This window comes from Ophidiomyces ophidiicola (assembly GCF_022830035.1).
Source record: "Ophidiomyces ophidiicola strain CBS 122913 chromosome Unknown scaffold_22, whole genome shotgun sequence".
Classification (NCBI taxonomy): domain Eukaryota; kingdom Fungi; phylum Ascomycota; class Eurotiomycetes; order Onygenales; family Onygenaceae; genus Ophidiomyces; species Ophidiomyces ophidiicola.
In genome coordinates this window covers 154,116-179,832 of record NW_026054662.1, presented here as the reverse complement: position 1 = coordinate 179,832, position 25,717 = coordinate 154,116, and the positions used below count along the sequence as shown (strand labels likewise).

At 48.2% G+C, this 25,717-nt stretch overlaps 7 protein-coding genes across 7 annotated transcripts; 2 read left to right on the top strand and 5 right to left on the bottom strand.

Moving 5' to 3' along the window:
- Positions 1-2,412: 2,412 nt before the first annotated feature.
- On the top strand, positions 2,413-7,614 carry INO80 (putative DNA helicase ino80; the record flags this gene model as incomplete). The annotated part of the gene is made up of 4 exons (XM_049253975.1): positions 2,413-2,925; positions 2,981-3,463; positions 3,538-7,351; positions 7,415-7,614. 4 exons carry the CDS (start codon positions 2,413-2,415, stop codon positions 7,612-7,614), a joined length of 5,010 nt encoding a protein of 1,669 aa, XP_049107044.1.
- Positions 7,615-8,694: 1,080 nt separating this feature from the next.
- Positions 8,695-10,692, top strand: LOZ57_004935 (uncharacterized protein; the record flags this gene model as incomplete). Its single annotated transcript, XM_049253974.1, has 2 exons — positions 8,695-9,013; positions 9,095-10,692. The coding sequence occupies 2 exons, from the start codon at positions 8,695-8,697 to the stop codon at positions 10,690-10,692; spliced, it is 1,917 nt and encodes a 638-aa protein (XP_049107043.1).
- Positions 10,693-11,111: 419 nt separating this feature from the next.
- Positions 11,112-12,703, bottom strand: RPA49 (DNA-directed RNA polymerase I subunit rpa49; the record flags this gene model as incomplete). The annotated part of the gene is made up of 3 exons (XM_049253973.1): positions 11,112-12,086; positions 12,145-12,470; positions 12,559-12,703. The coding sequence occupies 3 exons, from the start codon at positions 12,701-12,703 to the stop codon at positions 11,112-11,114; spliced, it is 1,446 nt and encodes a 481-aa protein (XP_049107042.1).
- Positions 12,704-14,046: 1,343 nt separating this feature from the next.
- On the bottom strand, positions 14,047-15,506 carry CPA1 (Multifunctional pyrimidine synthesis protein CAD; the record flags this gene model as incomplete). Its single annotated transcript, XM_049253972.1, has 2 exons — positions 14,047-14,336; positions 14,390-15,506. 2 exons carry the CDS (start codon positions 15,504-15,506, stop codon positions 14,047-14,049), a joined length of 1,407 nt encoding a protein of 468 aa, XP_049107041.1.
- Positions 15,507-17,904: 2,398 nt separating this feature from the next.
- Positions 17,905-19,897, bottom strand: LOZ57_004932 (uncharacterized protein; the record flags this gene model as incomplete). Its single annotated transcript, XM_049253971.1, has 2 exons — positions 17,905-19,707; positions 19,766-19,897. The coding sequence occupies 2 exons, from the start codon at positions 19,895-19,897 to the stop codon at positions 17,905-17,907; spliced, it is 1,935 nt and encodes a 644-aa protein (XP_049107040.1).
- Positions 19,898-20,775: 878 nt separating this feature from the next.
- LOZ57_004931 (uncharacterized protein) lies at positions 20,776-23,203 on the bottom strand (the record flags this gene model as incomplete). Its single annotated transcript, XM_049253970.1, has 6 exons — positions 20,776-21,357; positions 21,417-21,499; positions 21,560-22,414; positions 22,475-22,873; positions 22,958-23,071; positions 23,140-23,203. 6 exons carry the CDS (start codon positions 23,201-23,203, stop codon positions 20,776-20,778), a joined length of 2,097 nt encoding a protein of 698 aa, XP_049107039.1.
- A 754-nt stretch (positions 23,204-23,957) lies between these two features.
- Positions 23,958-25,640, bottom strand: LOZ57_004930 (uncharacterized protein; the record flags this gene model as incomplete). Its single annotated transcript, XM_049253969.1, has 1 exon — positions 23,958-25,640. One exon carries the CDS (start codon positions 25,638-25,640, stop codon positions 23,958-23,960), a length of 1,683 nt encoding a protein of 560 aa, XP_049107038.1.
- Between the last annotated feature and the right edge of the window lie 77 nt (positions 25,641-25,717).

The window sequence follows — 25,717 nt, the reverse complement described above, 5'->3', positions numbered from 1 at the left end:
TTAGGCTATAATACCAGACCTAATACTGCAATAGCATAAAAGCCCAGTGGTCAGTCAATATTGGCTCACTCTCTCGGGACAGTGGCTATTTAAGGCACCAAAGGATTCTTTCACGAAGCGGATCAAAACAATGGTTGCGCCTCTCACATGGTACGGGATCTTTTAAGGCACGAAAGGAGTCTTATTAAACGAGCATCACGAAGCGGATCAAGATCATGATAGGGCCTTTCCCGTGGTATAGGGCCCGAGAATGCTAGGGGGTCACGGCAATGGAGACGTTGGCAAAGACGGCAATAGTAGTGGGCTGGTAAGTCTCGCGCAACATTAGTTAAGAATACGTTTGTTTCTGCTTGAGAAAAGAAAGAAAATCGTCTTCCTAGAGCGCTGAAAAAAGCTTTGTTGCAGAGAGCTAAACACCCGACATCTGGCGGAGGGAGATGGTCGGCAATTTCCAGCACGAGTTCCAGGGGCAGACGGAAGAAAAGATTTTCTGGGACGTAACTATTCTTTGCTGTCATTTTCGTTTGAAGCTTGGCCTGTGGCCTTCATCCCTGGCAGTAAGGTGGGTGAGAAAACAGAAAGAATGCTATGATTATGTAGTGTAGCTATAGCTGATGTACGGAATACATAACTATAACTACGTCATGAATAGGATAGCCAAGTTTTTAAACACATGACTTATGCAGCTGATGTAATCGATCGGCCCGATTTTCGCCGACGTCTGAGGCTGAGTCCATAATGTGGCAGATTGACGATGGCGGCGATACGGAGAACACGCAGATAATAGAAATCTTGTCAAGGGAAAGTCCGCAGTGCAGTAGGTCCTACTAGAGAGCACGTTCGCTTTCTTTTGGTTCCTCAGGGTGACATGAGTCGTCGCTCAGTTCCAGCATCCCGGTGGATTTTTGGTCCATCGATGGACGTCGACGGCAGCGAGGATTTCAGGCTTTCAGGAAGGCCAGGTTATTATTGATTAGCTGGATACGGGAGTATTGTTGGCGGAGATATTTCGCTTTTGGGGCAGCCCCGGGCATTAAGGTTGGGAGATGAGGCAGCGAACTGGACAGATAGCCTCGGGTTCTGAGGCGGTCGCCGACGATTGCCATATGCGAGTTTTCTCGCGGAGCTGGGTTCTCATCTGGGATGAAATTCTAGGCTGTTGCAGCGAGATTTCTATGGACCCAGTGTCGATCAGAGGATGGGGATCATGCTGGTCGACGGGAGCGCGCGACACCAATCACAAATGAAAATAGCGTCCTGAGGACGGAATCTCCCCTGAGCCCGTCTTCTGACGACGTGGCCGCCAGCGCCATCGCGGTGACGGCTGCCCTGGAGAACTCTCGCCGGCTCGAAGCTCTTCGCCTGGCCGCTTCGCGTGCGAACAGCGCGTTCGGATGCTTTTTGCCTGGGAGCGGTAATATTGGTCACGACGATACGGATAGATTACGGGCCGGGGTCGAGCTGCAGCTAGCAGCAATTTCTTCGCCGCATGATTGGCGGGCGGGCGCGGGCGATTTCGAGCTCGGACCAATGGGCAGGCGGCAGGGCGTAACGAGCAGCGAAGACGCTAGTAACGCCCGCCTGACACGCCTGGGCAGCGCCGGCGCGGGAGTGGACGCAGCGCAGGCACGGCGATGGGATCGCAGCAGCGCGAAAAAGTATGCGCCCGCCTGCCAGCCCTTCCACATCCCGATCCTGACCATGCCAGAGCGCCCAACCTCCACCCTCTCGCCTTCACCCTCCCATCATCATCATCATCATCATCATCACCACCATCACCTCCATCACCACCACCCCTCCCACCGCCTCTGCGCCCTGCCTCGCCATCACCGATCGCCAGCTCCTGCCGCTACGCTGTCTCCCTGCTCGCAATTGTAGCCGTGGCCGCCCGCCCACACGTCTGCTGCGTCCCTGACCGTTTCCAGCACGCTGCCCCATGAGCCCGGTGGCCTCCGTCCTACCGCCCAACCCCTCGCGACTGCGTTCTTTGTGTGTGTGAAATCCAGGCTCGGGCTGTAAGGAGACGCTGTAAGAAACCTTCTCTCCCCCAATCGTCTTGCCAATCTCGCTAGTGGCCAACATCTTTCTCTCCTGTTCTGGCTCTCGCTCAATCTCTTCACCTCCTGTCTGCCCCAACGCCCCGGCCCACTGTGCATCTAACGGGCCATTCAATTTCACTGATTCCGCTGCTAATCTACTCGCCTGCGCTAGATTTGATGCTCCCTGCCCGTCCTGCCCATTCCAGAGCCGCCCTAGGAGGGTTGATGGCAACCGCTGCCCGTGTCGGAGGACAGTAGCTTGGGGGGAAGCAGCACCACAATCGATTAGTATTCGCGTGTGTGCCCAGGCTGTGTTGGATCCCGCACCAGATCACATTGGACCGAAACGACATTGCCTGTCGAACGTGTCGCGATGACCGGAGGTCCGCCCTACAAGTCGCATTCGCCCACCCAACAGCCTCGCTATCCACCATACTCGCCGACAACCAGGGATGCTCAGTCATATTCCAACAATGAGGCCTATCAGCATCCACCTAGTACACCACCAGCATTCCCGCCGCCGTCCGCCTCCCTTAACCGCAGTCCGCGTTTCGCCCGCCCGGCATCCCCAATAGGCAATACATTACCCCCATTGAGCGGAGCGGTGGTGAATGCAGATGGCTCCCCCCCATATCATGGCCATTCTGCTTCTACAACTCCGGCTTACACCCTACCAAGGCCGTTTGGTGGGTCTTTGTTGCCCACCACGTCGCATTCCCCCCCACCCACATACGGCCATCCTTCCACTTCTCATACACATCCGACAAATATTGCTGATACTTTCTCACACTCTCCAAAACGTGAAACGGACCCGTATGAATTCAGGGCAAACAATGGCGGCATCATGGGCCAACCGCCGTTGAGACCATTGTCACCAAAAGAATCAGTAGGACCCCTTACCCCCAGCAATTTCTGTGCACATATTGATTTCGTGACCTTAGAAGCCAGCTCGGTCGAATCCAATGTCTTTCGCCAATATTCTTTCTGGGCCGGCAGACGAACCTCCGTCCCGTCGGCCCTCATCACCTCCTCAGTCATACAAATCAAACCTTCCTCCTCCACTGGCGCAATCGATCAAAACTGAGAAGATGCCTTCATTGGATCCGGAGCAGCGGCGCGTCAGCACTCAATATGATGCTGCTTTCAGTGACGTTGCTCACCGCCCGGTTACCAATGGGTTTTCATCTTCAAGGTCGTCCGTCCCGCCAACCGCTCTTCCGTCCTCAAACCAACAGAAAACAGGGATGGAGCTTGAAAGTGAAAGGATTTCCAGTCAGGCGGTTGCTAAGGCGATGCAGCAAATCGAGGCAGTAAATGTCAGCGATATTGAAGGCCCAGGCTTTGAAGATGAGTGGCACCGATACATTTCAAAAAATAAGAAGAGGGCTCGAGAACTGGAGCTAGTGGAAGAGCGAAAGCGAAAGGTATTCACACCCATGCAGCATTGTCAATCTTACTGCAATAATATAATAGAGCTAATGCATTCTTCTCTTTCTAGCGCCGTCGAACTGAATTTTTGGGAAAGCTCGCCAAGGTCTTTGAAAAGCAGGCTCTTCAAGGAACTGAGCGTTTCAACCGTGTACATGAAGCCGACGTCCAGTCCGAAATACAACAGAAAGAAGTGCAAGAAGAGAAAGAGAGAAAGAAGGACATGCAAAGAAAACGACGCCGGGAAAATACCGTCCGTCATGAGATGGAGAAGCTAAATGCAGCTCAAAAGAAGGCCAATAAAATCGACGACGAGGCAGAGAAGCAAAAGCTAGCCAAAGAGATTGCACGATCCAAAAAGAAAATCAAGGATACTACCCTTGCACTTGAGCGTGGCGAGGCTACACAAGAAATCTCGGAAGTGAATCCTATAGCTCCAAACCTCGAGGGCGGTACAACCAGCTCTTTCCATATTCGCTCCAAATCTCCTCAGCCAAAGAAGAAGCAAACTAAGACTCAGTCGACTAGACCTAAGAAGTCTAAAGAAAAGAAACTGGCCGAGAAAGCACTTGCAGAAGCCGCTTATGCTGAGATGGAGAATGATGACATGGCTTCGTTGGCTCCCAAAGAAGATCCTAGAAAAGCATCTTTAAAGAAAGACTCAAAAGCTGCGCGTTCTAAAGAATCAAGCCCCGTATTCTCTACACCCTACGATTCGAAGGGCTATAACCAGCTCTACGAGCAAATTTGGAGAGATATTGCCAGAAAGGACATTCCCAAAGTACATCGCATCAAAGTTGTCTCTCTCAGTACTCGCCAGGAGAATCTACGCAAAACTGCTCAATTGGCCAGCAAGCAATCTCGAAAATGGCAAGAACGCACAAATAGGAGCATGAAGGATACCCAAGCCAGAGCCAAACGGACGATGCGTGAAATGATGTCCTTTTGGAAACGAAATGAGCGCGAGGAGCGTGACATGCGACGCCTGGCACAACGTCAGGAGCTTGAGCTGGCTAAAAAGGCAGAGGCAGATCGGGAAGCAAATAGACAGCGACGGAAGCTTAATTTCTTGATCTCTCAGACCGAACTTTATTCTCACTTCATTGGCCGAAAGATCAAAACCGATCAGGCCCAAGATAGCGGAGATGCTACGGCCCTTACTGCGATGGGAGAAGGTAGTTCTAAGCTACCTGATAGTCTGGCTGGTCTAGCTGAAGGTGGTGGTAAAGTTACCAATTTCGAAGATCTTGATTTTGATGCTGAGGATGATACCGTTTTGAGACAAGCTGCCATGGCTAATGCTCAAAATGCCGTCCAAGAAGCCCAGGATCGTGCCAGAGCTTTCAATGGCGAGGAAAATAAGATGGCCGCTTTCGATGATGGAGAGATGAATTTCCAAAATCCAACCAGCTTGGGCGACGTGGAAGTGTCGCAACCGAAGATGCTGACATGCCAGCTCAAAGAGTATCAGCTTAAAGGCCTTAATTGGCTCGTTAATTTATACGAGCAGGGCATTAACGGTATTCTTGCCGATGAGATGGGTCTTGGTAAAACTGTGCAGTCTATATCTGTGATGTCCTACCTTGCTGAAGTTCACGATATATGGGGCCCATTCCTTGTCGTTGCGCCTTCCTCCACTCTTCATAATTGGCAACAGGAAATCGTGAAGTTTGTGCCTGATCTCAAGGTTTTGCCTTACTGGGGATCTGCGAAAGACCGCAAGGTCCTTCGAAAATTCTGGGATCGCAGGAACATCACCTACCGCAGACAATCGGAGTTTCACGTTCTCGTGACATCCTACCAGCTTGTCGTTGGCGATGCTCAATATTTTCAAAAGATCAAATGGCAGTATATGATTCTGGATGAAGCCCAGGCGATCAAGTCGTCGCAAAGTTCACGATGGAAAAGTCTTCTCGGGATGCATTGCAGAAACAGACTCTTACTTACCGGTACTCCAATTCAAAACAACATGCAGGAGCTTTGGGCATTGCTCCATTTTATCATGCCGACTTTGTTCGACTCTCACGATGAATTCAGCGAATGGTTCTCCAAAGATATCGAGAGCCACGCCCAGAGCAATACCAAACTCAATGAAGACCAGCTTAAACGATTACATATGATTTTGAAACCTTTTATGCTTCGCCGTATCAAAAAGCATGTTCAAAAAGAACTCGGCGACAAAGTGGAAAAAGACATATTCTGTGATCTTACTTATCGTCAACGAGCTTACTACGCCAACCTACGAAACCGCGTTAGCATCATGGACCTTATTGAAAAGGCTGCTATCGGCGATGACACAGATAGTACGACCCTGATGAACTTGGTTATGCAATTTCGAAAAGTTTGCAACCATCCTGATTTATTCGAGCGAGCTGACACCACCTCGCCTTTTTCGGCCTGTTATTTTGCAGAAACAGCATCCTTTGTGCGGGAGGGGTCATTCGTCAATGTGGGGTATTCTACCCGGAATCTTATTGAATATGACCTGCCACGTCTTCTCTGTAGCCCTGAGGCTCGTTTAGACATGGCTGGGCCAGGAAATGAGAAAGCTGGCTTCCAAGGAAAATATCTGTCTCACATGATGAACATCTGGACTCCTGAAAATATCAGAGAAAGCTTGAGCCATCGTGATGCGTTCTCCTGGTTGCGATTCTCCAACATCTCCGTTGGCGAGGCATTTGATGCATCCCATAAAGGTGTATTTGAACGGGCAGTGACGCGACGAGGCTACTCCAACCATCTCTCATTGTTAAATGCTGTTTATGACAAGGATGGTGACGATGATGACATTGATCCTAATTCTCTTCATATCCATTCGATGTTCAATATTGTCGAGCGGAATAACCGACGAGCATTGGCTAACACTACTGCAACTGGTTATATGCGTGAACTGTTGAATATATCTGATAATGTCGCCGCAAGTGGAGGTATTCGCAACATCGAGCCTTGCGCTAAACCGGGAGCCACCGCCCCTCCCATCACAATATCCTCTTATGGACGTGCTGCAATTGTGGAAAGCCAAGAAAGTCTTTTCAGTCAATCGGTTCGTCAAGTTTTGTTCGGAAAGGCTACGCCAGCAATGGAAGCGGAGATATTGGCCAAGAAATTGGATCCAGCACCTTACTCCTTGCCTCGAATGCTGCCCGAACCTGGCTCAGAGAAGGGCCGGTTCACTAATATCACGGTTCCTTCAATGCGACGGTTCGTGACGGACTCCGGGAAACTTGCCAAACTCGATCAGCTCCTGCGTGAGCTTAAGAACGGCGGCCATCGTGTACTGTTATATTTCCAGATGACTCGCATGATTGATTTGATGGAAGAATATCTGACCTACCGCAATTACAAGTACTGTCGTCTTGACGGAAGTACCAAGTTGGAAGATCGTCGTGACACCGTGTCTGACTTCCAGCAGCGTCCGGAAATTTTCGTATTTCTCTTGTCTACTCGTGCGGGTGGTCTGGGTATCAACTTGACAGCCGCTGATACCGTCATTTTCTACGATTCTGACTGGAACCCTACCATTGATTCTCAGGCTATGGATCGAGCGCATCGTCTAGGACAGACGAGGCAAGTTACTGTGTACCGCCTTATCACGCGTGGCACCATCGAAGAACGGATCCGAAAGCGAGCGTTACAGAAGGAAGAGGTGCAGCGAGTTGTTATTTCTGGCGGCGCTGCTGGTGGTGTCGATTTCAATGCCCGCAGCCGCGAGAACCGTACAAAGGACATTGCGATGTGGCTTGCAGACGATGAGCAGGCAGAAATCTTAGAGCAAAAGGAAAAAGAGGCTCTTGAGAAGGGTGAAGAAGCTACTACAAAGAAAGGAAAGAGGGGACCAGGCAAGAGAAAGAGAGATATTACGCTGGATGATATGTACCATGAGGGTATGTTTGAGAGACCTTTGTTCACAAAAGCAATTTGTCTTAGTTACTAACATTCTTGTGTAGGAGAGGGCCACTTTGAAGACAACAGCACAAAGCCTTCTGGAGCTGCAACGCCTGTATCTGGGGAGGTTGCCCCAGGACACCCAGCCACTAAACCTCGCCGAGGGCGCGGGGGTGGTGCGGCAGGTGCAGGTATAGGCCGCTCCAAGAAGGCAAAGACAGTTAAGGAGAGGCTGCGATTAATTGATGGTGAGGTTGATTAGATAGAAGCATGGCTGGAGAAACTGTGTTCCTTCTGGATTCCGGAGTTCTGACCCTAAAGGTGCTCTTTGTTTGCATGAACACTGCTTTCAAAGCTACATACATTTCATTTCAATTTTGTATTGTCTTCCATTTGTTTGTTCTTTTTTTTATTTTTTCATTTTCGTTTATCATTGTGATCAATAATCCGCATTGAATTAACTACAGGGCTTCCTCAGGTCTGCTTTGCCTTTTCAACTAACTACCCTCTGTTCCCCCCCCATTTGCATCTATCCCGGCCTGCTATGGGTTCTGTATTTCGCAATATTTCAATTTCCTTTTCGCTTTTCATACTCGTTTTAATTTTTTTCATCCTTTGCATGTACCAATAGAGATCCAATGGAGGCGGCATTGGGGTTGGAGAAAACAATCCGGTTGACGTGTATGAATATCAGAGTTTGTTGGCAATAAATAATAAGTCATGGCTGTCTTGCTGTTTCTCCGCACGCGGCGCAACAGGGGGCGATGCTGCCCCTCACCGAAAATAGCTCGGCGTTCCTCGACACAGAGTCACTCAGCTTCCACAGGATTCGCCGAGCAGCTGCCAGCCAGCCGCGCCGGGGTTTGGGGGGTTCAGCTGAAAGACCCTCGTAGCAGCCAGCCATCAGGCACAAGCATCGCTTCCAGCCGCGCATCGTCGCGCGATGTCACGGCATGAGACAGACAACGCTTCACGCTCAGTCATGTTTTGGCCCGGGTGCTTGTACCTCTCCGCCGGAACTCGGCTGGCGGTACCTCGCTCAGCACGTGATGGGGCTAGCCCGAGCGGGGCTCGGCAACGCCCAAAACGGCAATATTTTCGCGGTGGGGGAACTCCGGCAGCCAATCAGCGGCTGCTTATTTGCGTGGGGAATTCTCCGCCGAACAGGAATTCGCTCGGCGCTGCAAAGCCGCCTCCGAGACGACGTCCTGTTGAGCCGTGCGTGTTCTTTTTATATTTTTCCCGGTGTATTTCCGTTTTGCTGTAGACATACATAGAGAGACCAGTTGGATTATATCACTATCGACGAAGACTACACCGCAAAACTCTGCATCTGTCAACCATGGAGGCTCTGCTGCAACAGTCCCGGTCCATGTGCCCGTTTTTGAAGAAGACCTCCCCCGCCACGCTTCGCTCGCTGTCCACCAGCACCCGCCCGGCGGCCAGCCCTCGTGGCGGCACGATTTCCAACCTTCAGGTCATTGCGAGAAGATGCCCTGTCATGAGCAAGGCCTTGGCCGTGCAGAGCTCGAGATTGGCTGGTGGCTGCCCTGCTCAGGGGTTGGGCGCGGCTATGCGTGTTCAGGCAAAGAGAGCCCTGCACACGACTGCCGTGAGAAATGCGAATGTCTCCAACGACGTCAACAAGAAATCCGAGAAGGGTAAGCCACCAGCCAATCCTTTACGCCCCCTTTTTTTTCTATGACTGCTCCCCTTTCTTCTTGCTAACCGGTTTGCTACAGTTCCTCATCTTCTCTCAAAACTGAACAAGGCCTCTGTTCCATTGAACCGTGAATCTGTCTGTCCTGGACCCAAGCCTGCGGCTCCTCCAGCCGGCAAGTTTGACTATGAGAAATTCTACAACGGCGAGTTGGAGAAGAAGCACAAGGACAAGACTTATCGCTACTTCAACAACATCAACCGCCTTGCCCGTGAGTTTCCAAGAGCCCATATGTCTTCTCTCGAAGACAAGGTGACCGTGTGGTGTGCCAATGACTATCTTGGTATGGGACGGAACCCGTATGTGCTCCGAACAATGCACGAGACGCTCGAGAACTACGGAGCAGGTGCTGGCGGAACCAGAAATATCTCGGGCCACAATCAGCATGCTGTTAGCCTTGAAGCCACTCTTGCAAACTTGCATAAAAAGGAGGCTGCGTTGGTGTTTAGCTCTTGCTATGTCGCAAATGATGCTACACTGGCGACCTTGGGTTCGAAGCTGCCGGACTGCGTGATCCTTTCCGACAGTTTGAACCACGCATCGATGATCCAGGGTATTCGCCATTCGAGCGCTAAGAAAATGGTGTTCAAACACAATGACCTTGAGGATTTGGAAAAGAAGCTGGCTTCTTTACCCTCTTCTATCCCTAAGATTATCGCCTTTGAGTCAGTCTACAGCATGTGTGGGTCCATTGCCCCAATTGAAGAAATCTGTGACCTTGCTGAAAAGTACGGTGCTCTCACTTTTCTCGATGAAGTTCATGCTGTTGGTATGTATGGGCCACATGGAGCTGGTGTTGCTGAGCACCTTGATTACGAGGCCAACGCTTCTTCCGGTGAGAATGTCCGTGGCAGTGTAATGGATCGTATCGATATTATCACAGGTACTCTCGGCAAGGCTTATGGCTGTGTTGGTGGGTACATTGCAGGATCAGCAAAATTTGTTGATGCGATTCGTTCCCTCGCCCCCGGTTTCATTTTCACAACATCCCTCCCTCCAGCAACTATGGCTGGTGCCACCACTTCGATTGAATACCAATCAGGATATGGCCGCGACAGAGTTCTTCAGCAACTCCATACCCGTGCCGTCAAGTCTGCATTGACTGGCAATGATATTCCCGTTATCCCTAACCCTTCACATATCCTTCCTATCCTTGTCGGTGATGCTGAACTAGCCAAGCGTGCATCCGACATGCTCTTGGAAGACTATGGGGTTTATGTCCAGGCTATCAATTACCCCACCGTTCCCCGTGGCGAAGAGAGACTGAGAGTTACTCCTACTCCTGGCCACACTAAGCCTCTTCGTGATCATCTGGTCTCTTCTCTCGTCGCTGTCTGGGAACGCCTGGGAATCCGCAAGACCAGCGATTGGAAGGCAGCTGGTGGATTCCTCGGTGTTGGTGATGAAGCCGCGGTCCATGACATGAAGAACCAACCCATGTGGACCGATGCTCAACTTGGCCTCGGCGAAGGCGAAGATATTGAGGTTGCATTGCAGCGAGAGCTCAAAGCGGAGGCCGCCGATAAGCAGCGTATGCTGAATGAGTTGATGAAAACTGCGCGGCCTGAGTCTGTTGATTCTCCCGTTAATACGGCCCCAGCCGTAAAAGTCGGTGCTTAGGGCTCCCATTGCGCTTCCAACCCTAGTCTTTCTCGACGAGTAATGATTTTGACAGTTGTTCTACATCTATACATTCTCTTACATTCAGATGCTGTCTTTTACTCGAATATGCGGGAACTCAGTCGATACAGGATATATATTTGCTTTCGGATACACATTTATCCATATTGGATGTGCTATGAGTGATGTATGGAACCTACTCCCATTTTGAATATTGTGGGTGAGGCTTTATTATCTTAGCCGTTCGTTTGAATTGGTCTTTTGCAATCCTTTTTGTAATAAATCAACGGGTCCCTTCAGGTACCCAATAATGAGAATATACATTTCAGAGCATTCTTTTGTATTTTTTTTTTTTTGGTATTCGCGATTATGTGGCACATCTCAATTGGGGTACACAGAACATCCTTAACTACGGCTCTCTATCTTCTTCCACCACGACTCAGTTTCGGAAATTCTACAGGTATCTTCAATCGCGCAATCCTCTTCATCGCGGCCTCTGCTTTGCCTCTCTTAACACCCCATTTTGTATACTCGTTCTCCCGTGGTTTTTCCACTCGGCAGCCTAATTCTTTAAAGTACTGCAGCACAGTCTGATTCTCCAGACCTAGATCATCGCGTAAATCAGCAGGATCGGTCGCCAACTCGTTCGCGCCGTGCGGAGCGCCAGACGCCGGTGGAACATGTAGTGATAGTGCGCATATCGTAGTATGCAAAAGAGTAATATCATTTCGTGATAAAATAGCGCCCTGTGGAACGAATTTTCTGCGCAGAGAGTCGATGAAAGAATCAGTCATAAAGCGAGTTCCAGCATCTGACTTGCCATCAGGGCTGGAAGCTGTTGCTTCTGAGAGCTTCTGTCGCAATTCATCGCGAAGAGGTAGTTTTTTGCTCCCAGCACTACCTTTGTCGGAACCACGCGTAGGTTTCAAGCAGCCAGCAAACTCGATAAGTATAAGAATGAAGCGAAGAAGTTGAAGTTGGGTCTTGTCGTTTGATTTACCTAGTGCTTCCACACGGTGGGCGACGAAGCGTGATCTAGTCAAAATTGCTTCAGAATTTGCGAGAGCCGTCTGCCAGTCGCGAACCGGCACCGAATGTAATGTTGACAGCCCTCCTGGAACAAGGGACTCAATAGAGTAGACACCAGATGGGTGAGTTGCAGATAAATTCGGCTGTGGAAGCGGTTTTGCAGCTTGAATTTCCTGCTGGGCCCGTGCAGCAGCGGATATTGCATCCATGGACATGGACGAGAGCAGGGCTGATTCAGCAGCGCTGGGAGCTCCGGGGGTAGCGCTGGAAAGAAGGGCATTTTCAGCGACGGACTGAACAGCTTTGCGAGATTGTTTGGTGCCAAAGGCTTGTGCGAGAGCAGAGCGTTTTGAGAATGCGGTTTTCTGTAGAAAAAGAATCGTTTAGCGGATCCATTTGAAGAACAATGGTGAAGGGACTCACTGCATCTTCTTCGGGCTCCTCATCTAAATTATCTGACTTGGCTTCTCGTACACATCCTCTCACTGTAAGCTTTCTAGCTTCAACCAGCTGCAAAGAATTTCGCTTTGGATCGTATATAGCGACATAGTGGTTCCACAACGAGTCCAATTGATCCACCCCCTCTTTCGCAATGAAATCGAGTTTAGGGTGTGTAGAGGATTGCAACAAGAGTTCAGAACCCAGTAGTTCAGAATTTGTAGCAGTGGTCTTAGAAACGCGCTTCCCACGGGGCTTCGTGTATGCGGAGAGGGAGAGGTTTTCTGGAAGACGGAGGCCTGGCGTGGATGCTAGCAAAGGGAAGGCAGTGTTAGCCCGAAGCATTTAAAAAAGGGTTCCTCTGAAAGACCAGCGGGAGAGATCGATAGAAAATCCTACCGATTACTGGAACAGGTGCAGTTGGGTTATCTATGAACTGCACCTTCAGAGGTGGCAGCGCAGATTCGACGGCTGTTTTCTTGCTTGGCCGGTCATGTTTTTCGGACGAGCGCTTCCTTTTCTTCTCAGGAGATTCATGGCCCATATTGAATATTGTGAAATGTGAAGCGTGAAGGGAGGATACCAATTGCCGGTATCCAACGTATACCTCTCGATTTGGAGCTGTTGTTTGCTTAACTTTCAAAGTTTTGTTCCTAAAGAAAAAATTCTACAACTTCAGCAGTAGCGCGATGAGCGCGAATATGGAGTTGTTACCACATATCAAAATCTATTCGCCGGAGGACACTTGTGGCATCGTTCTACAATTACTCCTAGGAAGAATATGCAAAAGACGTTGGTAGAGAAGGCTGTCCGCATTTCATTCTGGAATCTGTTATAGGCAAGCCAATTATACACATAAAAGCTATCGCACAGACAACACCAAAACCAGCAGACCATTCGTAAACTCTTCAGATTCGACTCCATAATTCGGATATTTCGCCGATATTGACTAGCCCCCGTGATGATAAAGAACAAACTCCTCCTTTGCCCCTACCTGCAACCCCTGAACACATAGTAAACAGCAATGACCGCACAAACTAATGGTTTCGTCCGTATGACCAGTCATAAGAGTGTTGGTATCGATCGAATTCAAAAGGAATGCAGGTGGCGCTATTCAAGTATTGATCGGTGATCCTGTTTTAGAACACCAAAGGCGAGAAGGAGACGTCGAATGCTTCAAAAATCGGTAATTGATACATTGTGACTTGGAAGGTCTTTAAAGTTTCGCATCGTTTTTCTATTCCTCAGCTTTCGATATCTTTTTTCACGGAACGACTAAGACAGAGCCGTGAAGGCGTTTACTTGCTGCAAAGATGGTCAGCATAATGTCCAGGTATTTGACAGATTGCCTTTCAAAGAAGTGTAAGGCCTGCTTTAAGAGATACTGACCTTCTAGCCCGAACCTTTCTTCTCTTACGCTTCAAACGTCGAACTCGCTTCTTTCTCCACTTAGCTCTCATCTTCGTAAAGTCTTGAGACTATAGAATAGGAGAGGTCAGCCAAAGTAATCAAGACAAAGCCATAATGATGACACCAAAGGATCATTAACTTACACTTCGTCGATGAGGGGATGGTTGAAGAGAGGAAGAAACGAGAGGCACACGAGAGCTTTGTAGTGGCGGTCCTGTTGTGGGATGATGACTAAGCACGCGCTAAGGGTTAGCCGGAAGCGAAAATGACGGCATGGATAAACGACTTTGAATATCCCGCACAAGAGAAAGAGATAATCACGTATTCAAAGCTACGTGGAGCCGTTGGAGAGATAAAGATGTTGGGATATAATTGTCATTGCATTGTGTGGCTACTAACTTATCTCAAGTAACAATTGATTCACAAAAATACAAAAACTCCAACCAATCATAAAAAGAATCAAGGGATAAACAGGTATCACGCCGAAGCTGCAATTTTTGGGGTAGTAGGCTCTGGAATAGGCACAATGGGCTCAGTTGGTTGCACTCCAATGGTGGTTTGAACGCCAACACGCTCATTGCCCAACAAATCGGCTAGCAGTGGACTTGGCCGACTGTCCCGTTGGGGTTGAAAGGCGACTTGGCTCTGTTTATATTTCTGGACACTATCGAGATAGATGTCAAACAAATATGAGGAATCCAATGGACCTCCTTTGGCCTCGGGATGGAACTGGGTACTGAAAATCGGACGACTCTTGTGGATCATGCCTAGTTCATTGTTAGGGTATGAGACTATAATTAATCAAGTTGTAATGACATACCTTCGTTACTGGAATCATTAAGATTAACAAAGTATGGCTTCCAGTCGTTAGGAAGCGTCGAAGCATCAACAGCGTAGCCATGGTTTTGGCTGGTAATATGGCAACGGCCGGTGGTCAAATCCAAAGCAGGGATGTTGTGAGCGCGGTTTCCGTACTTCAATTTGATAGTTCGGGCCCCTGTCGCAAGTGCGAGGAGTTGGTGGCCCAAACAGATACCCATAATGGGCAACTGAGAAGTTTCCATCAATCTACGGAGGTTATAAACGGTTTGCTGGCAGTGGGTTGGATCGCCAGGGCCGTTAGAGATGAAGACGCCGTCGAAGTGATGTGCAACCTTCTGAATGGGGAAGTCGAATGGGAACACTGTTACACTGGCGCCTCTATTGACAAGACTTCGAAGGATATTCTCCTTCACCCCGCAATCGATAACGGCGACGTGCGCATTACTGTTTCCTGGGCTAATATGGAAAGGAGCCTTAGTACTCACTTTAGCGACCAAGTTGATCTGCTCAGGATCAACAAACGCCTCATCCTGATCGGCATCGTATTCCTCGCCGACAGAAATCTTCGCGAGAGATGAACCCTGTTCGCGAAGGTAGGTCACAATTGCACGGGTATCCACGCCAGAGATTGCGGGAACCCCTTCTCTAATACACCACTCTGCGAGACTCTCAACCGCAGTCCAGTGGCTGTATTTTTCAGCAACATCGGCAACAACAACACCGACAGCTTGAAGGCTAGGAGACTCGAAATATTTCAAAAGGCCGTTTTCATCCTTATCTGCAGAAGGAACACCATAGTTTCCGATCAAAGGTTGAGTGAAGACGAGAATCTGACCGCGGTACGACGGGTCGCTAAGGGATTCAGGGTATCCGACCAGTGAGGTCGTAAAGACTGCCTCGCCGGAGATGTTTTTCTTTGCTCCAAAGGACTTCCCGTGAAACACGGGACCATCTCGGATTGTGAAAGTGGCACGCTCCGAGCCGAAAAGGCCACTACTTGGCTTGGGGATATCATTGGCAACTGATGCCATATATCGAGCCTGGAGGACCCGGTTTGTCATGCCAATGGCGCCATGGCCTCGTGCCGGGACGGACTTCAAGAGTCGTGAAAACATGATGATTTCAAAAAACCGCTTTGGTAAGTAGAGAAAATAGGACGGCTCGAGTGAAATGACTCAGTTTACTGAGGCTTTCCAGAGGTGATCTAGATTCTGTCAGCGGTTGTTTGAGGGCGTGGAGAGCGACCAAGCCAAGAATGATGAATGGAACCATACCCGAGATATAGTCCTACAGTTCAGAGAAGAGTCAGTAATTCTGTATTTTATTTAATCGACTCGTTGAGGGGGTCAAAATGACCCCTTACAGACAGAAGAGGCGGGCACTGACCTGGGAGGTAAATTCAGAAGGTGTCACACGCATAAGCACCAACAGTGCTTTTTTAGCACTGAAATATAACAATCTATAAGAAAAGAGAGGTAGTAAAGTTGAGGGCTGGCTGTGGGGTTCAGAAGGCGTTTTGTTTCTTTTGTGTGAACTGGACAGAATGGGAATTGGAATGACGGTGAGTGCGAAAGCAACGGGTTTTGTCGTCGGAGTCAGGAAAATTTTCCGGTTCAGACTCCGATTGACCAATCACCGCGTGTGGATCTGTATCAGGATCTGGTACTACAGCTGTAAATTACGCCAATATGTTGATTTTATTATTCTACATTACCGTATCGTATTGGAACGAAGTCCCGTAAGACACCCGAAATCAGGCGCGCGACCAATCGCAACGCGCCCAAAACTACTCCCTCGGTGGCAGGCAGACAGCCACCGAGGACTGATGGCAGTTAGTTATGTGATTGACGGACAGCCATGCAGGAGAAATCGCTTATTTTCATGAGATCCTCTCGAGCGCACGTCGAGTGAATGCCCTTGGCCCGTACTCCGTATTATATTCCACCCCTGTCGAAGCTCCCCCTGTCAAGGACCCTGACTCCCGCTTGGCGACCCGGCGTCCTGAGCGACCGCCTTTATAAAATCCAGGGCCGCCTCGTAAATATTCCTTCGCCATTGAACATTTTTTCTTTTCCCTGGAAATATAACACTGCCCTATACTGTATGGTATACTTGGCTATGTTTCTTGTGTGCGAGATTTGGCGTTTGGAGGGTTTCCTACCTCTTGATTATTATCTAGGGAGTCAGCTATATATCAGAAAAAACATATTGGTAGAGCTAGCTCTATACCAAGAGGGTCTATTGCTTTTCAATACCTAGCATTCCTACCGAGTGTCCTTAATTGAGTCCTCAGTAAGGATACCCATCTGGTCTTTAGCTATGAACATTCCTTTGGTTTATCTGCCAAATGCATGTGTGTCGCATTGGATATCCTGTCTTTATGGCTGAGTTCTGACTATCAAGTGCTAGCGTGCTGCACCTGTAAAGGATGGTGGCATTTTAGCTGATACTGGCCTTCAGCGTCGTTATTGATCCCCAAGCACTTCCACCACTCTTGATTTTCATTCCAAAGCCTCAGATACCTTTGTTCCCCAGTCTCTGACCCTGTTTTTCAATCAGGTTGGGGACCCCAGCAGTACGTGCAAGATCAAATGCACCATTCATGATAACTACCAGTGCCAGTGAGCATGCTTCACAACACCAGCCCCTTCCTATTCTAGTAAGGCGGAAAGGTGATCCTAAGGCATCTCCTGTTTTGGTCTAGCGCCAGATCAGGCTATATAAAGCGCGTTCTTTGCTTTGCTCTCTCTTCTTCCTTTTCTCTTCTCCATCTTTTTTTCTTTTCTTAGATTGTTCATGGCTGCATGAACAATCCTGCGCACTACTTGGCTACAAGTAGTTACAGGTACGTACCTCTTTCACCGTTCCTAACTAGCCTTACTTGCTGCTACTTATCCTTTTTCTTCTGAACAGCATTCCTTACTTCCATTGGGCTGCCTCTTTCTCTGTGCAGGTCCATCTAGTGGTATTTATACCAGTAGAGAACTATTTAATTTTTGGAACCGCATCATTGATGCACGTATGTTGGTAACTGGCTTCTGTTGGTCCTCATACACCCTTTTTTTTCATCATATCTCTTTGCTGGCTGAAGAGAGTGGAGAAGAAATAATAATTTTGATGAAATGGCATTGTGTGGAACAAACATGTCGGCAAATACCGCATATTTGGATTTCGAAGTCATTACCAATGGACCCCTTGTGTATTCTACCATTGAATTTACGATGCGACGTACTCCGTACTTTTGCTTTTACTATCCTTTTAGAACGTTCGACACAGAACAACATTTCCAATTTAAGATCATGTATAAGAGGCTTTCTATACTTTCAATTTACACTACATTTACACTATTTACAATAAGAAGCTTACATAGTAAATGAGAAATAAAGAAGGTCATTAATATCTAAAGCATCATTCTATGTATCCGTGCAGGAGGTATAAAGCCAAATATCATTACAGGCTCGAAATGACATGTAGCCCAGTGATCTAGAATGTCGAAAAGCAATAATTATTTCCTCACCATAAAGAGGCACCAAGAACCATTAAAGCAAGGCTCATTAACCCCATTGAAAGATGGGCACTAGCAGAGGCACTTCCAGGAGTAGGAGTTGTCGATGGCGCTGTACTGTTATCAATCACAATGTAATTCTTGACAACGGCAGTTCCATTTTTGACCCTCTCCTTCTGATCTTTTGAACATGTGCTCAAGTCGAGGATATAGCATTCAGGCTTAGGGAAACCAGGTGGTTTATTCTTAACTTGAAAGGTTGTCGCGGGTCCTGAAGAGCCGTAACCCCTTTCTTTCGTAAGGTCGACATTCCCGGTAGCAATATCCTTATTAAACATGACACGATGGAATAGCTCGAGTGACGTATCTGGTTGATAAGAAGGAACCTCATGGCCAGCCTGGTAAATTCTTGCAAATGAGAAATTGCCATACTGGCGTACTTGCCCACCAACGTAAGAAGAGTTTGTTTGGATATTGGCATACCCTGCAGCTCGGAACTTATCAGAGTCGGAATATTTGATTGCCAAACTGACATCCTCTCCACCAATCCAATTACACGCGTAGTCACGATCTCCATAGACAAGAGAAACCTTGACTCCAGAATCCAAAAGGTAAGCAATATCCTCCAGATATCCACGAACATCAGATCTTGGATAGTCTCCAGTCTTGCCGAAAGCAGAATAAACAGCATCAGAGGATATGGTGAAGTTTACAGGTATACCCGTAGCTTCTTGGACACTCGCCTGGCTCAGGAATCCCAAATAATAATTGGGCGGGAAAGGATCTGCTCTTAGGTGACCAATGTCGTAAAATCCTCTATCACCAAACGTAAGATAGGGCTCCTCCACGCTCGTGGTACAGAATTTATCTGCTTTACGGCAAGCCTCATTAACAGTCTCGTTGTTTCCATACATCTTTGGATCTCCTTCGGCGGCAAGCTTGCGACAGTTAATAACCAGATCTCGGCAGCCACCTGGTTTTTGCCAGTCGTTTATCGCAGCTTTGAAGACAGTCTCATTGATTGCACTAATACCATAGGTATTGTTATACGCGAAGAGGGGATATGATGGAGCTTGAGTAAGGAAATCGACGCAGCCGTTGATAATTCCAAGAGTATCCAAGTGAATGACATGGGTATCTCCCTTTTCTTTTATGGTTCCATTTTTGATCTTCTGGTTCTGTTCTTGGAAAAAGGAAGTAAATGCTGGACCGTATCGACCACCATAAGATTCAGTCCAGATGCTAACTCTATCGTCATTTGGCTTGTACTCTGGGAACTCTTGGAACCACACCTGGGCGAAATGCCAGAGTGAGCGTGCAGCGTTCATGGTACCATTTGCAGCATTGTTTTGATTTAGAGTGCTAGCAGTTCCAACATAGAATGTATTGTTCTGTTCTGGCACCCCCTTGGAGAAATCCGCGACTGCCCACTGGGACTCTTCAGCTAACGTGTCCAATGTGACATTTGTCAGCTTGTCATAACTGAAACCAACTTGATTCGGCTGATCAATGTATAGCATGTTGACTTCGTTGTTCCAGGACCACGGGTTCAAACGAGTTGTTTTAGAATCGTCGTTGATGAAACAAGGGCCATTCTCCTGGAAGAGCCCGATCATAGAAGATGAGCCGGGGCCACCATTCATCCATATCGACAAAGGAGCATTCGCCGGATCCTTGCGGGACTCGAAAAACCAGAAAAAAGTATTGATATCGTAATTCTGATCGACGTTCACCAAGTCCAGGCTGTGGGGTGGTAGATGAACATATCCAGTGTAGGATCTAACACCTTGAGTCGTCTCACAGACATCGTTCTATACTGTAATTAGTTATATCCCAAAAAACATGAACAGGAAAATGGAGCAGACATACCTCCTTATATGATATCTTAACACCCTCATGAAATTTGGACTTCACGACCTTCACATCCTTGGGCGTCGGAGGGAAGTATTTCCCGGCCACAATTTGCGCCAGCAAAAACAGTGAAACGAACGTAGCTCGCATGTTGGGCTCTTCAGGTACCCTTCTATCGAATCACATAAAAACGAGGGGAGTGCCGCTCTGGCACTATTTTAGATGACGAAGAGAAGCCTCAGAAATGGGCTCGGCCTAGGGAGACAGCCACTTTTTGAACCAACTGGCGCCACTGTTTGTTTTTTCTGCTAAAACCACGGTACACAAAAGCGGAGGGCCCTTGCACGGGAAAAATCACCTAGTGGTATGACTCTAGGAGACAGCAGGGAAGAACGTAAGGGCGCCATCAATTGTGTTCCACGTCCCCCGGGGCGATTTACGCAACCTTGGTGTCTCGCTGGGGCTGAGGATCGACGGCTTAGGGCCGGCCAGAAAGCTTCGCTGAGCTTGAACCCCGCATTTGCGTCGCATTTTGACCCTTCATGCTTGCGGCTGGACGCGCAGTAGTTGTTGGTGGAGCTGGAAGAGCAGAGGTTGACTCGTGGTGGATGGTTTGATGATGTGGCCTCGCGCCCATGGGAATGAGTACCATGCTGGCCCGTAGTGCCGCTGCATTGATTCTCGCAGGCCCGTTTGCCATCCAAGGCGTGTCTTTGAATCTTGCCATAATTCCAGGCGTTGCGACGCAGACTGTTCCTGTCTTGCAAGGATCCTAAAGGCTTACCTCGTATCTAGACACATCTACCCTGGTCCGCTCGTAGAGGAAAATTGCAGGGGGATTGATCCTTGGGTTAGTTTCAGCGAAGTCCGAGATTATGATAATTCCGAGTGTAAAGAATTTCAAAAATTAATACGGAGTACAAAGGAATAAAAGAAGGAATGTGAAATTTTCATGTATATGTGCAGACATACGTTATAAAATGTCTCTACTAACTAAAACCCAAAAAATCGAATTAATCATATCACAATCAACTCATTCCAACGCAGAACAGGTACTTGAGCCTGATTTGAGCCACATCATAAACAATATACTCATTGTAGTACAAGGACCCCGAGGCATCGTCACTAACACACGACCGCGGAGCATCCGTCGTATCCGGCATCAGCACCCCGGTCAAATCTTCATGCACGCAGCTGGCGTCTTTCCAACCCTGAGGGACGACCCGCCCCATCCCCAAGGTCGCGAGTTTGTTCTCACTCTTCGCACGCTCACCAGCGTTGTAGTCCGAGTGGATAAGTTCCAGCATCGGATTTCCAAGTTCGACATCACACAAGAGGAGAAGACCAGTATTATCACTGTTGTAGGAACAACAGTAGTTCGCTGACTTGCTGGATATATCTGCAAAGTAGACGCCTTTCCCAAACATATACCCACTTACAGGCGCTTCAGGAGGAGCAATTCGCAGTCCTTGACTCAATATGCCACCATAATTGGTGGTGCGAGAGCCATGCCATAAGAGTCGTCGGTTGCTATTTTTGATGCCGGCATATGGGGAATCTAAAAAGCGATCATTCTCACCGTTGCGCTCAATTCGGAAAATATGTTGGAGCTGCAAGGATTGACCTAGTTAGCTTTGGGGATACGTAAAAGGGTATCCGGATGTGGCACCTTGTATTTGACAGAATGTGTATCGCCGTGGGTTTTTATTAGATAATTCGCTAATTCCTGGTATTCTGATGTTAGAGGGTCGACTGGTGGGTGATATTAGTTAAGTCAAAAACCATTTGGCCGATATACTGATTATGACTTACGGGGTGTCATTTCCTGCAAACCAAGACCTGCGAATTGCCTGTCAAGAGGATGAATGTTATCCACAGGATCAGCGGTCTTTGAGACCTTTAGGATCTCATTTGCGATTTCCATATCTGTTAGTGTTTCAAGAAGAGCGATCTCTCTTTTGATCATAGCGGTGGAGTTAATCAAAGGTACACGGCCTCGCCCAAATGCATGAGGTATCACAGTAAAATACTGATTGTTGAAATCGTCCAAGCTAACGCCATTGTTCACTGACTGCTTGCTGTTTACCATATCTGAAAGTTTTTTCAATAGCTCGAAACCCTTCTGAAGAGTTCGTTTGCTGAGTTTTCCGAGAGGTAGTTTATTCGCATCGTAGTCTAGAGTGGCCATAGTATTCGCCCAGAATGCTTGATTGAAGATAAGTCCAATGACTTCCTGCACTGGCGCTGCCAATGTGCAGTCTGGAACTATCACCTCGTCCTCTTCTTCATCACTCTCCACCTTCGCCTTCTTTTGGGGTTTTTCTTCTTTCTCAATATCTGACTCATCTTCATAATCGCGCTCGAGGAACATATATCTACCTGGCTTTGGTGCCCCAAACCTATCTTTCCAAGGCAAGCCAGACTTATCACGAAACTTCTTCTCAAAAGTGGCTATCGCGCTAGCCAGCCCAGTTTTTCCGAAGTCGGCAGATTGGCCATTTTCTCCCACCCTTCCCCAGCGGGTCCAAGTCACATAAACTCCATCTAGCTTATTCGACTCCAGAACCTGAATGAAGTAAAATTTATTGTTGTTGTTCATGCGGTTCGTTTGATTCAAAGCTGCATCATAAATAGTGCCATCAGAATCGATATATACATGATAGTTACCTAGATACTATTTTAGTAAATTCTCAACTTATAGGGCAAAGCGGGGCATTTGGGTCTCACTCTTATTTGGGTAGAGATCATCAACTGGAATGGTTTGCGTCCTTTGCTTTTTTACTGCACTCCCAGACTGCTTCTTAGAATCGGGCTCCTTTTTGGTTTTAGAAGACTTTGTGGTATCATCATTTTTACGCTTGTTACTTTTTGTTGCCACGGTTTGAGTTGTCTGGGAGGTTTGGGTTTGGGATTGAGCTTGGGGTTGAGATTGCACCTGCGCCTGCGAATTTCGAACAGAACGTCTAGGGTTAGCTGTGGGGGCTGGGTTTGTGGTGCTAGTGGTGGCACTGCTTGATGTCGACCAGAGATACTCTGCTTCTTTCTTGCATTTTTTGGATGATATTGAGTCAAGCAACCATTCTACCATAACAATATTAATTCCATTAACAGAGGCAGCTTGTTTATCTAGGCAATAAGCTGGTTAACATCGATTTTGCGCCAATATAAAAGGGGTTAATCGCGGGATCTATGGCGAAGAGCTAGACCTACTTTTAGTCCCATTATTCTCAAACTCTTTCTGGGAACTAATGAGATGGGTGCAGTCATCAGTTACTTTTGCACTGAAAGTGCCTCCATTCGACTCAATCAATTCTTTCAAGTCGGCTGTAGTAGGGGAATCAAAGCATCAGCGTATTGCACATAGTTCTGACACAACAGCGATATGCACCAACCTTGTTTATAGCCAGGAAATGTGCCACTAAGTACGACGGCTTTGTTCTTGAAGATTGTAGGCATTTTGGTAAGGTCAATTGATACCCTAGGTACGTACAGTATGGAGGATAACAGGGGGTCGGGAAATGTTGGAAAAAAAAACAGGTGAAACAATAGCCTGGCCCGCCTTTATTCGCGTACAGTGAAATTGGGCACAAGTACTCCGTACTCCGTACACACCTGAGCAAAAAAGAAGTATGAGGAGAGAAGCGGCCTCGACGGCCGGTTAAATAGGCCGCCTGGTCTGGAGCTGCAGCGGGTAAACACCAGGCTGCAGCGCGCCTTGATTGGCTGGGCGGGACGTCCACCCAAGAGCTAGCCATATTGAGTTAAAGCCGCTGAGCTCCCCCTGACGATGGTGGGTGGCCGAGAATTGTCTAACCTTTCCGGGCTTAGAGCATGTCTGGGCTTCCAGGCAGAAGCCGGGGAGTTGAGACGAAACACAAAAAATCAGAAAGACTGAGGATCAACAATAAAACCACTTCAGTTGAAGACTCCAAAGACCCTTTTTCAGGTATTCAGCCATAAATCAAACAGACCATCCTAGAATCCATATTTCCGCCGTATTGTCTACCAATGCAAGCCATAACAAACACCATGACGACAGAGAGAAAAACGGCCATACTCCGTACTCCATATTCAAATCCCAAGGTAACAAGACAATTACAATATATACAAGAATATTGATCCATGAACACTGGCATAGAGAAATTTCAAAGCATGTGCAATTCGTTTTTAGAGACCTGCGTGAAGATATAACGACCGTCTGACCTGCTGTTTATTCTGTATCTTTGGCATTGGGCGGCGAAGCTGGCGCTGAAACAAATTCATCCCGTTCCTGGGAATCTCCACGGGTCTTCGGGTCGCTTTGCGAGTCTTCAGACCAGAGTTGCCGCAACTTGCTGGAAACATCAAGAACACTCATGTCGGTGTCAACTGGCGAGTTCGTCGACGAAGATGGCGATGAGTCTGACGACCCGTTATTTGCAGAATGTAGTGAAGACGAAGAGCCTAAAGCGGCCTGGCGTCTGGGGTTGCGGTGAGGCACAGATGGAGGAGTGCGTTTGGGAATAGTGACGAGCTTCGCCTTTGCGAACGATGCAGAGGCTGGGCCGTTGAGGCTGTGCGCATTATGATCCAGCACGCTGACCTGCCGGGCTGGCATGGCGCTACCTATGCTTTTAGTATACTCGACAGATCCAATTTCCTCCGCTAGTGGTATTGCAATGCGGAGAGATGGACGCGTTGGAGATCTTGGGCTGCGCGGTGAGTCAGGGCAGATTGACGATTGGCTAGCTTGATCTAAAGAAAGACCGTCGGTTTGGGTGCCTCGATCGATACTGGCGAAACTTTGGACGCTATTTCGAAAACTAGACCTCGTGGAACCTGTGGCGCTCCACTTTGATGAAGTCGGGCTGAAATCAAAGGAATTGACGTTGGGCAGGCGGCGAGTGCCCGCTTCTCGAATTAAGATGCCCTCTCTCTCAAGCGCCTTAACGCCATATGGATCCGGGTCGTCGTCAGCTGGAATGCCAAATGTTCCAATTGGTTCGACTTCTACATCACCCGGTGTCTCACCGGGCGCAAGTAGCATCTCCACGTCGATATTCCTGTCGCCTTGGGCCGCCTTGATCGTTTGCAACAACGTTCTTATCGACGACGACGGGTGTTTTACGTTGCCTGCCAAAACATCCGCCGCAGATATTTTTCCTCCATAAAAACGTTCATTCTCATCGCATCGTTCGATTATCAGAGTGCCCTCTGCATTAATATCAGCGTAGAGCCCACGGCCTTTAATGTAGGTCAATGTTGGCGCTTGTCGTTGATGTATTTTGGTTTCCGGATTGCCACCAGGGCCAATGGGACCTTTTGAGGCAGCAACACCCCTTCCAAGAGTGCATCGACCACGTTTGAAAGCTTCCAGAGCTTCATAGGAATTAATCACCACAACGCAGTCGTATATATCCACGCCCGTAAGGAATTCCAGCTCAGCTGTATGCGCCATGATTCCAGATGGATGGCTCCATTCGCCCGTCTCTTTTATTCTTCCGAGAAGAACTCCACTCCCTCCGGATCCGTTGACCCAGAGGCCCGTTCTCATTGTTGTAAATATAGCCAACCCTTTGGCATGTGCAATAACAGATGTTGGAATTCTTTTAACGGCTCTTCGCTTTTGCGATGGAGAGTGTGCGGCCAGTCCTTCCGCGCTTGTGCTGTCGATCTCCGCGTAGAACCCGCCCTTGTAAAAACTTCGTAGTATTCGCGCCGCTTTCTCGCTCTCGAGATCCAAGGTCGATGGCCAAAAAGCTTCGGCGCGGAATTTCATAGATAGACGGTTGATTGGGCGACCGAGCTTGTCTAGAGTGTGCCATGCCTTCTCAAATCCTCTCTTCGAGTAGACCTTTGCCCTCTCCCAGCTCTTTTGTTGGGAAGTAGCCATTTTCGTAGAATCAGACGTCATGTTTGAATCCCCACCGGATATGCCGTGCAAGACAGTCGAAACCAAAGAAACATTTCAAGCCAAACGGGACCAGGAAT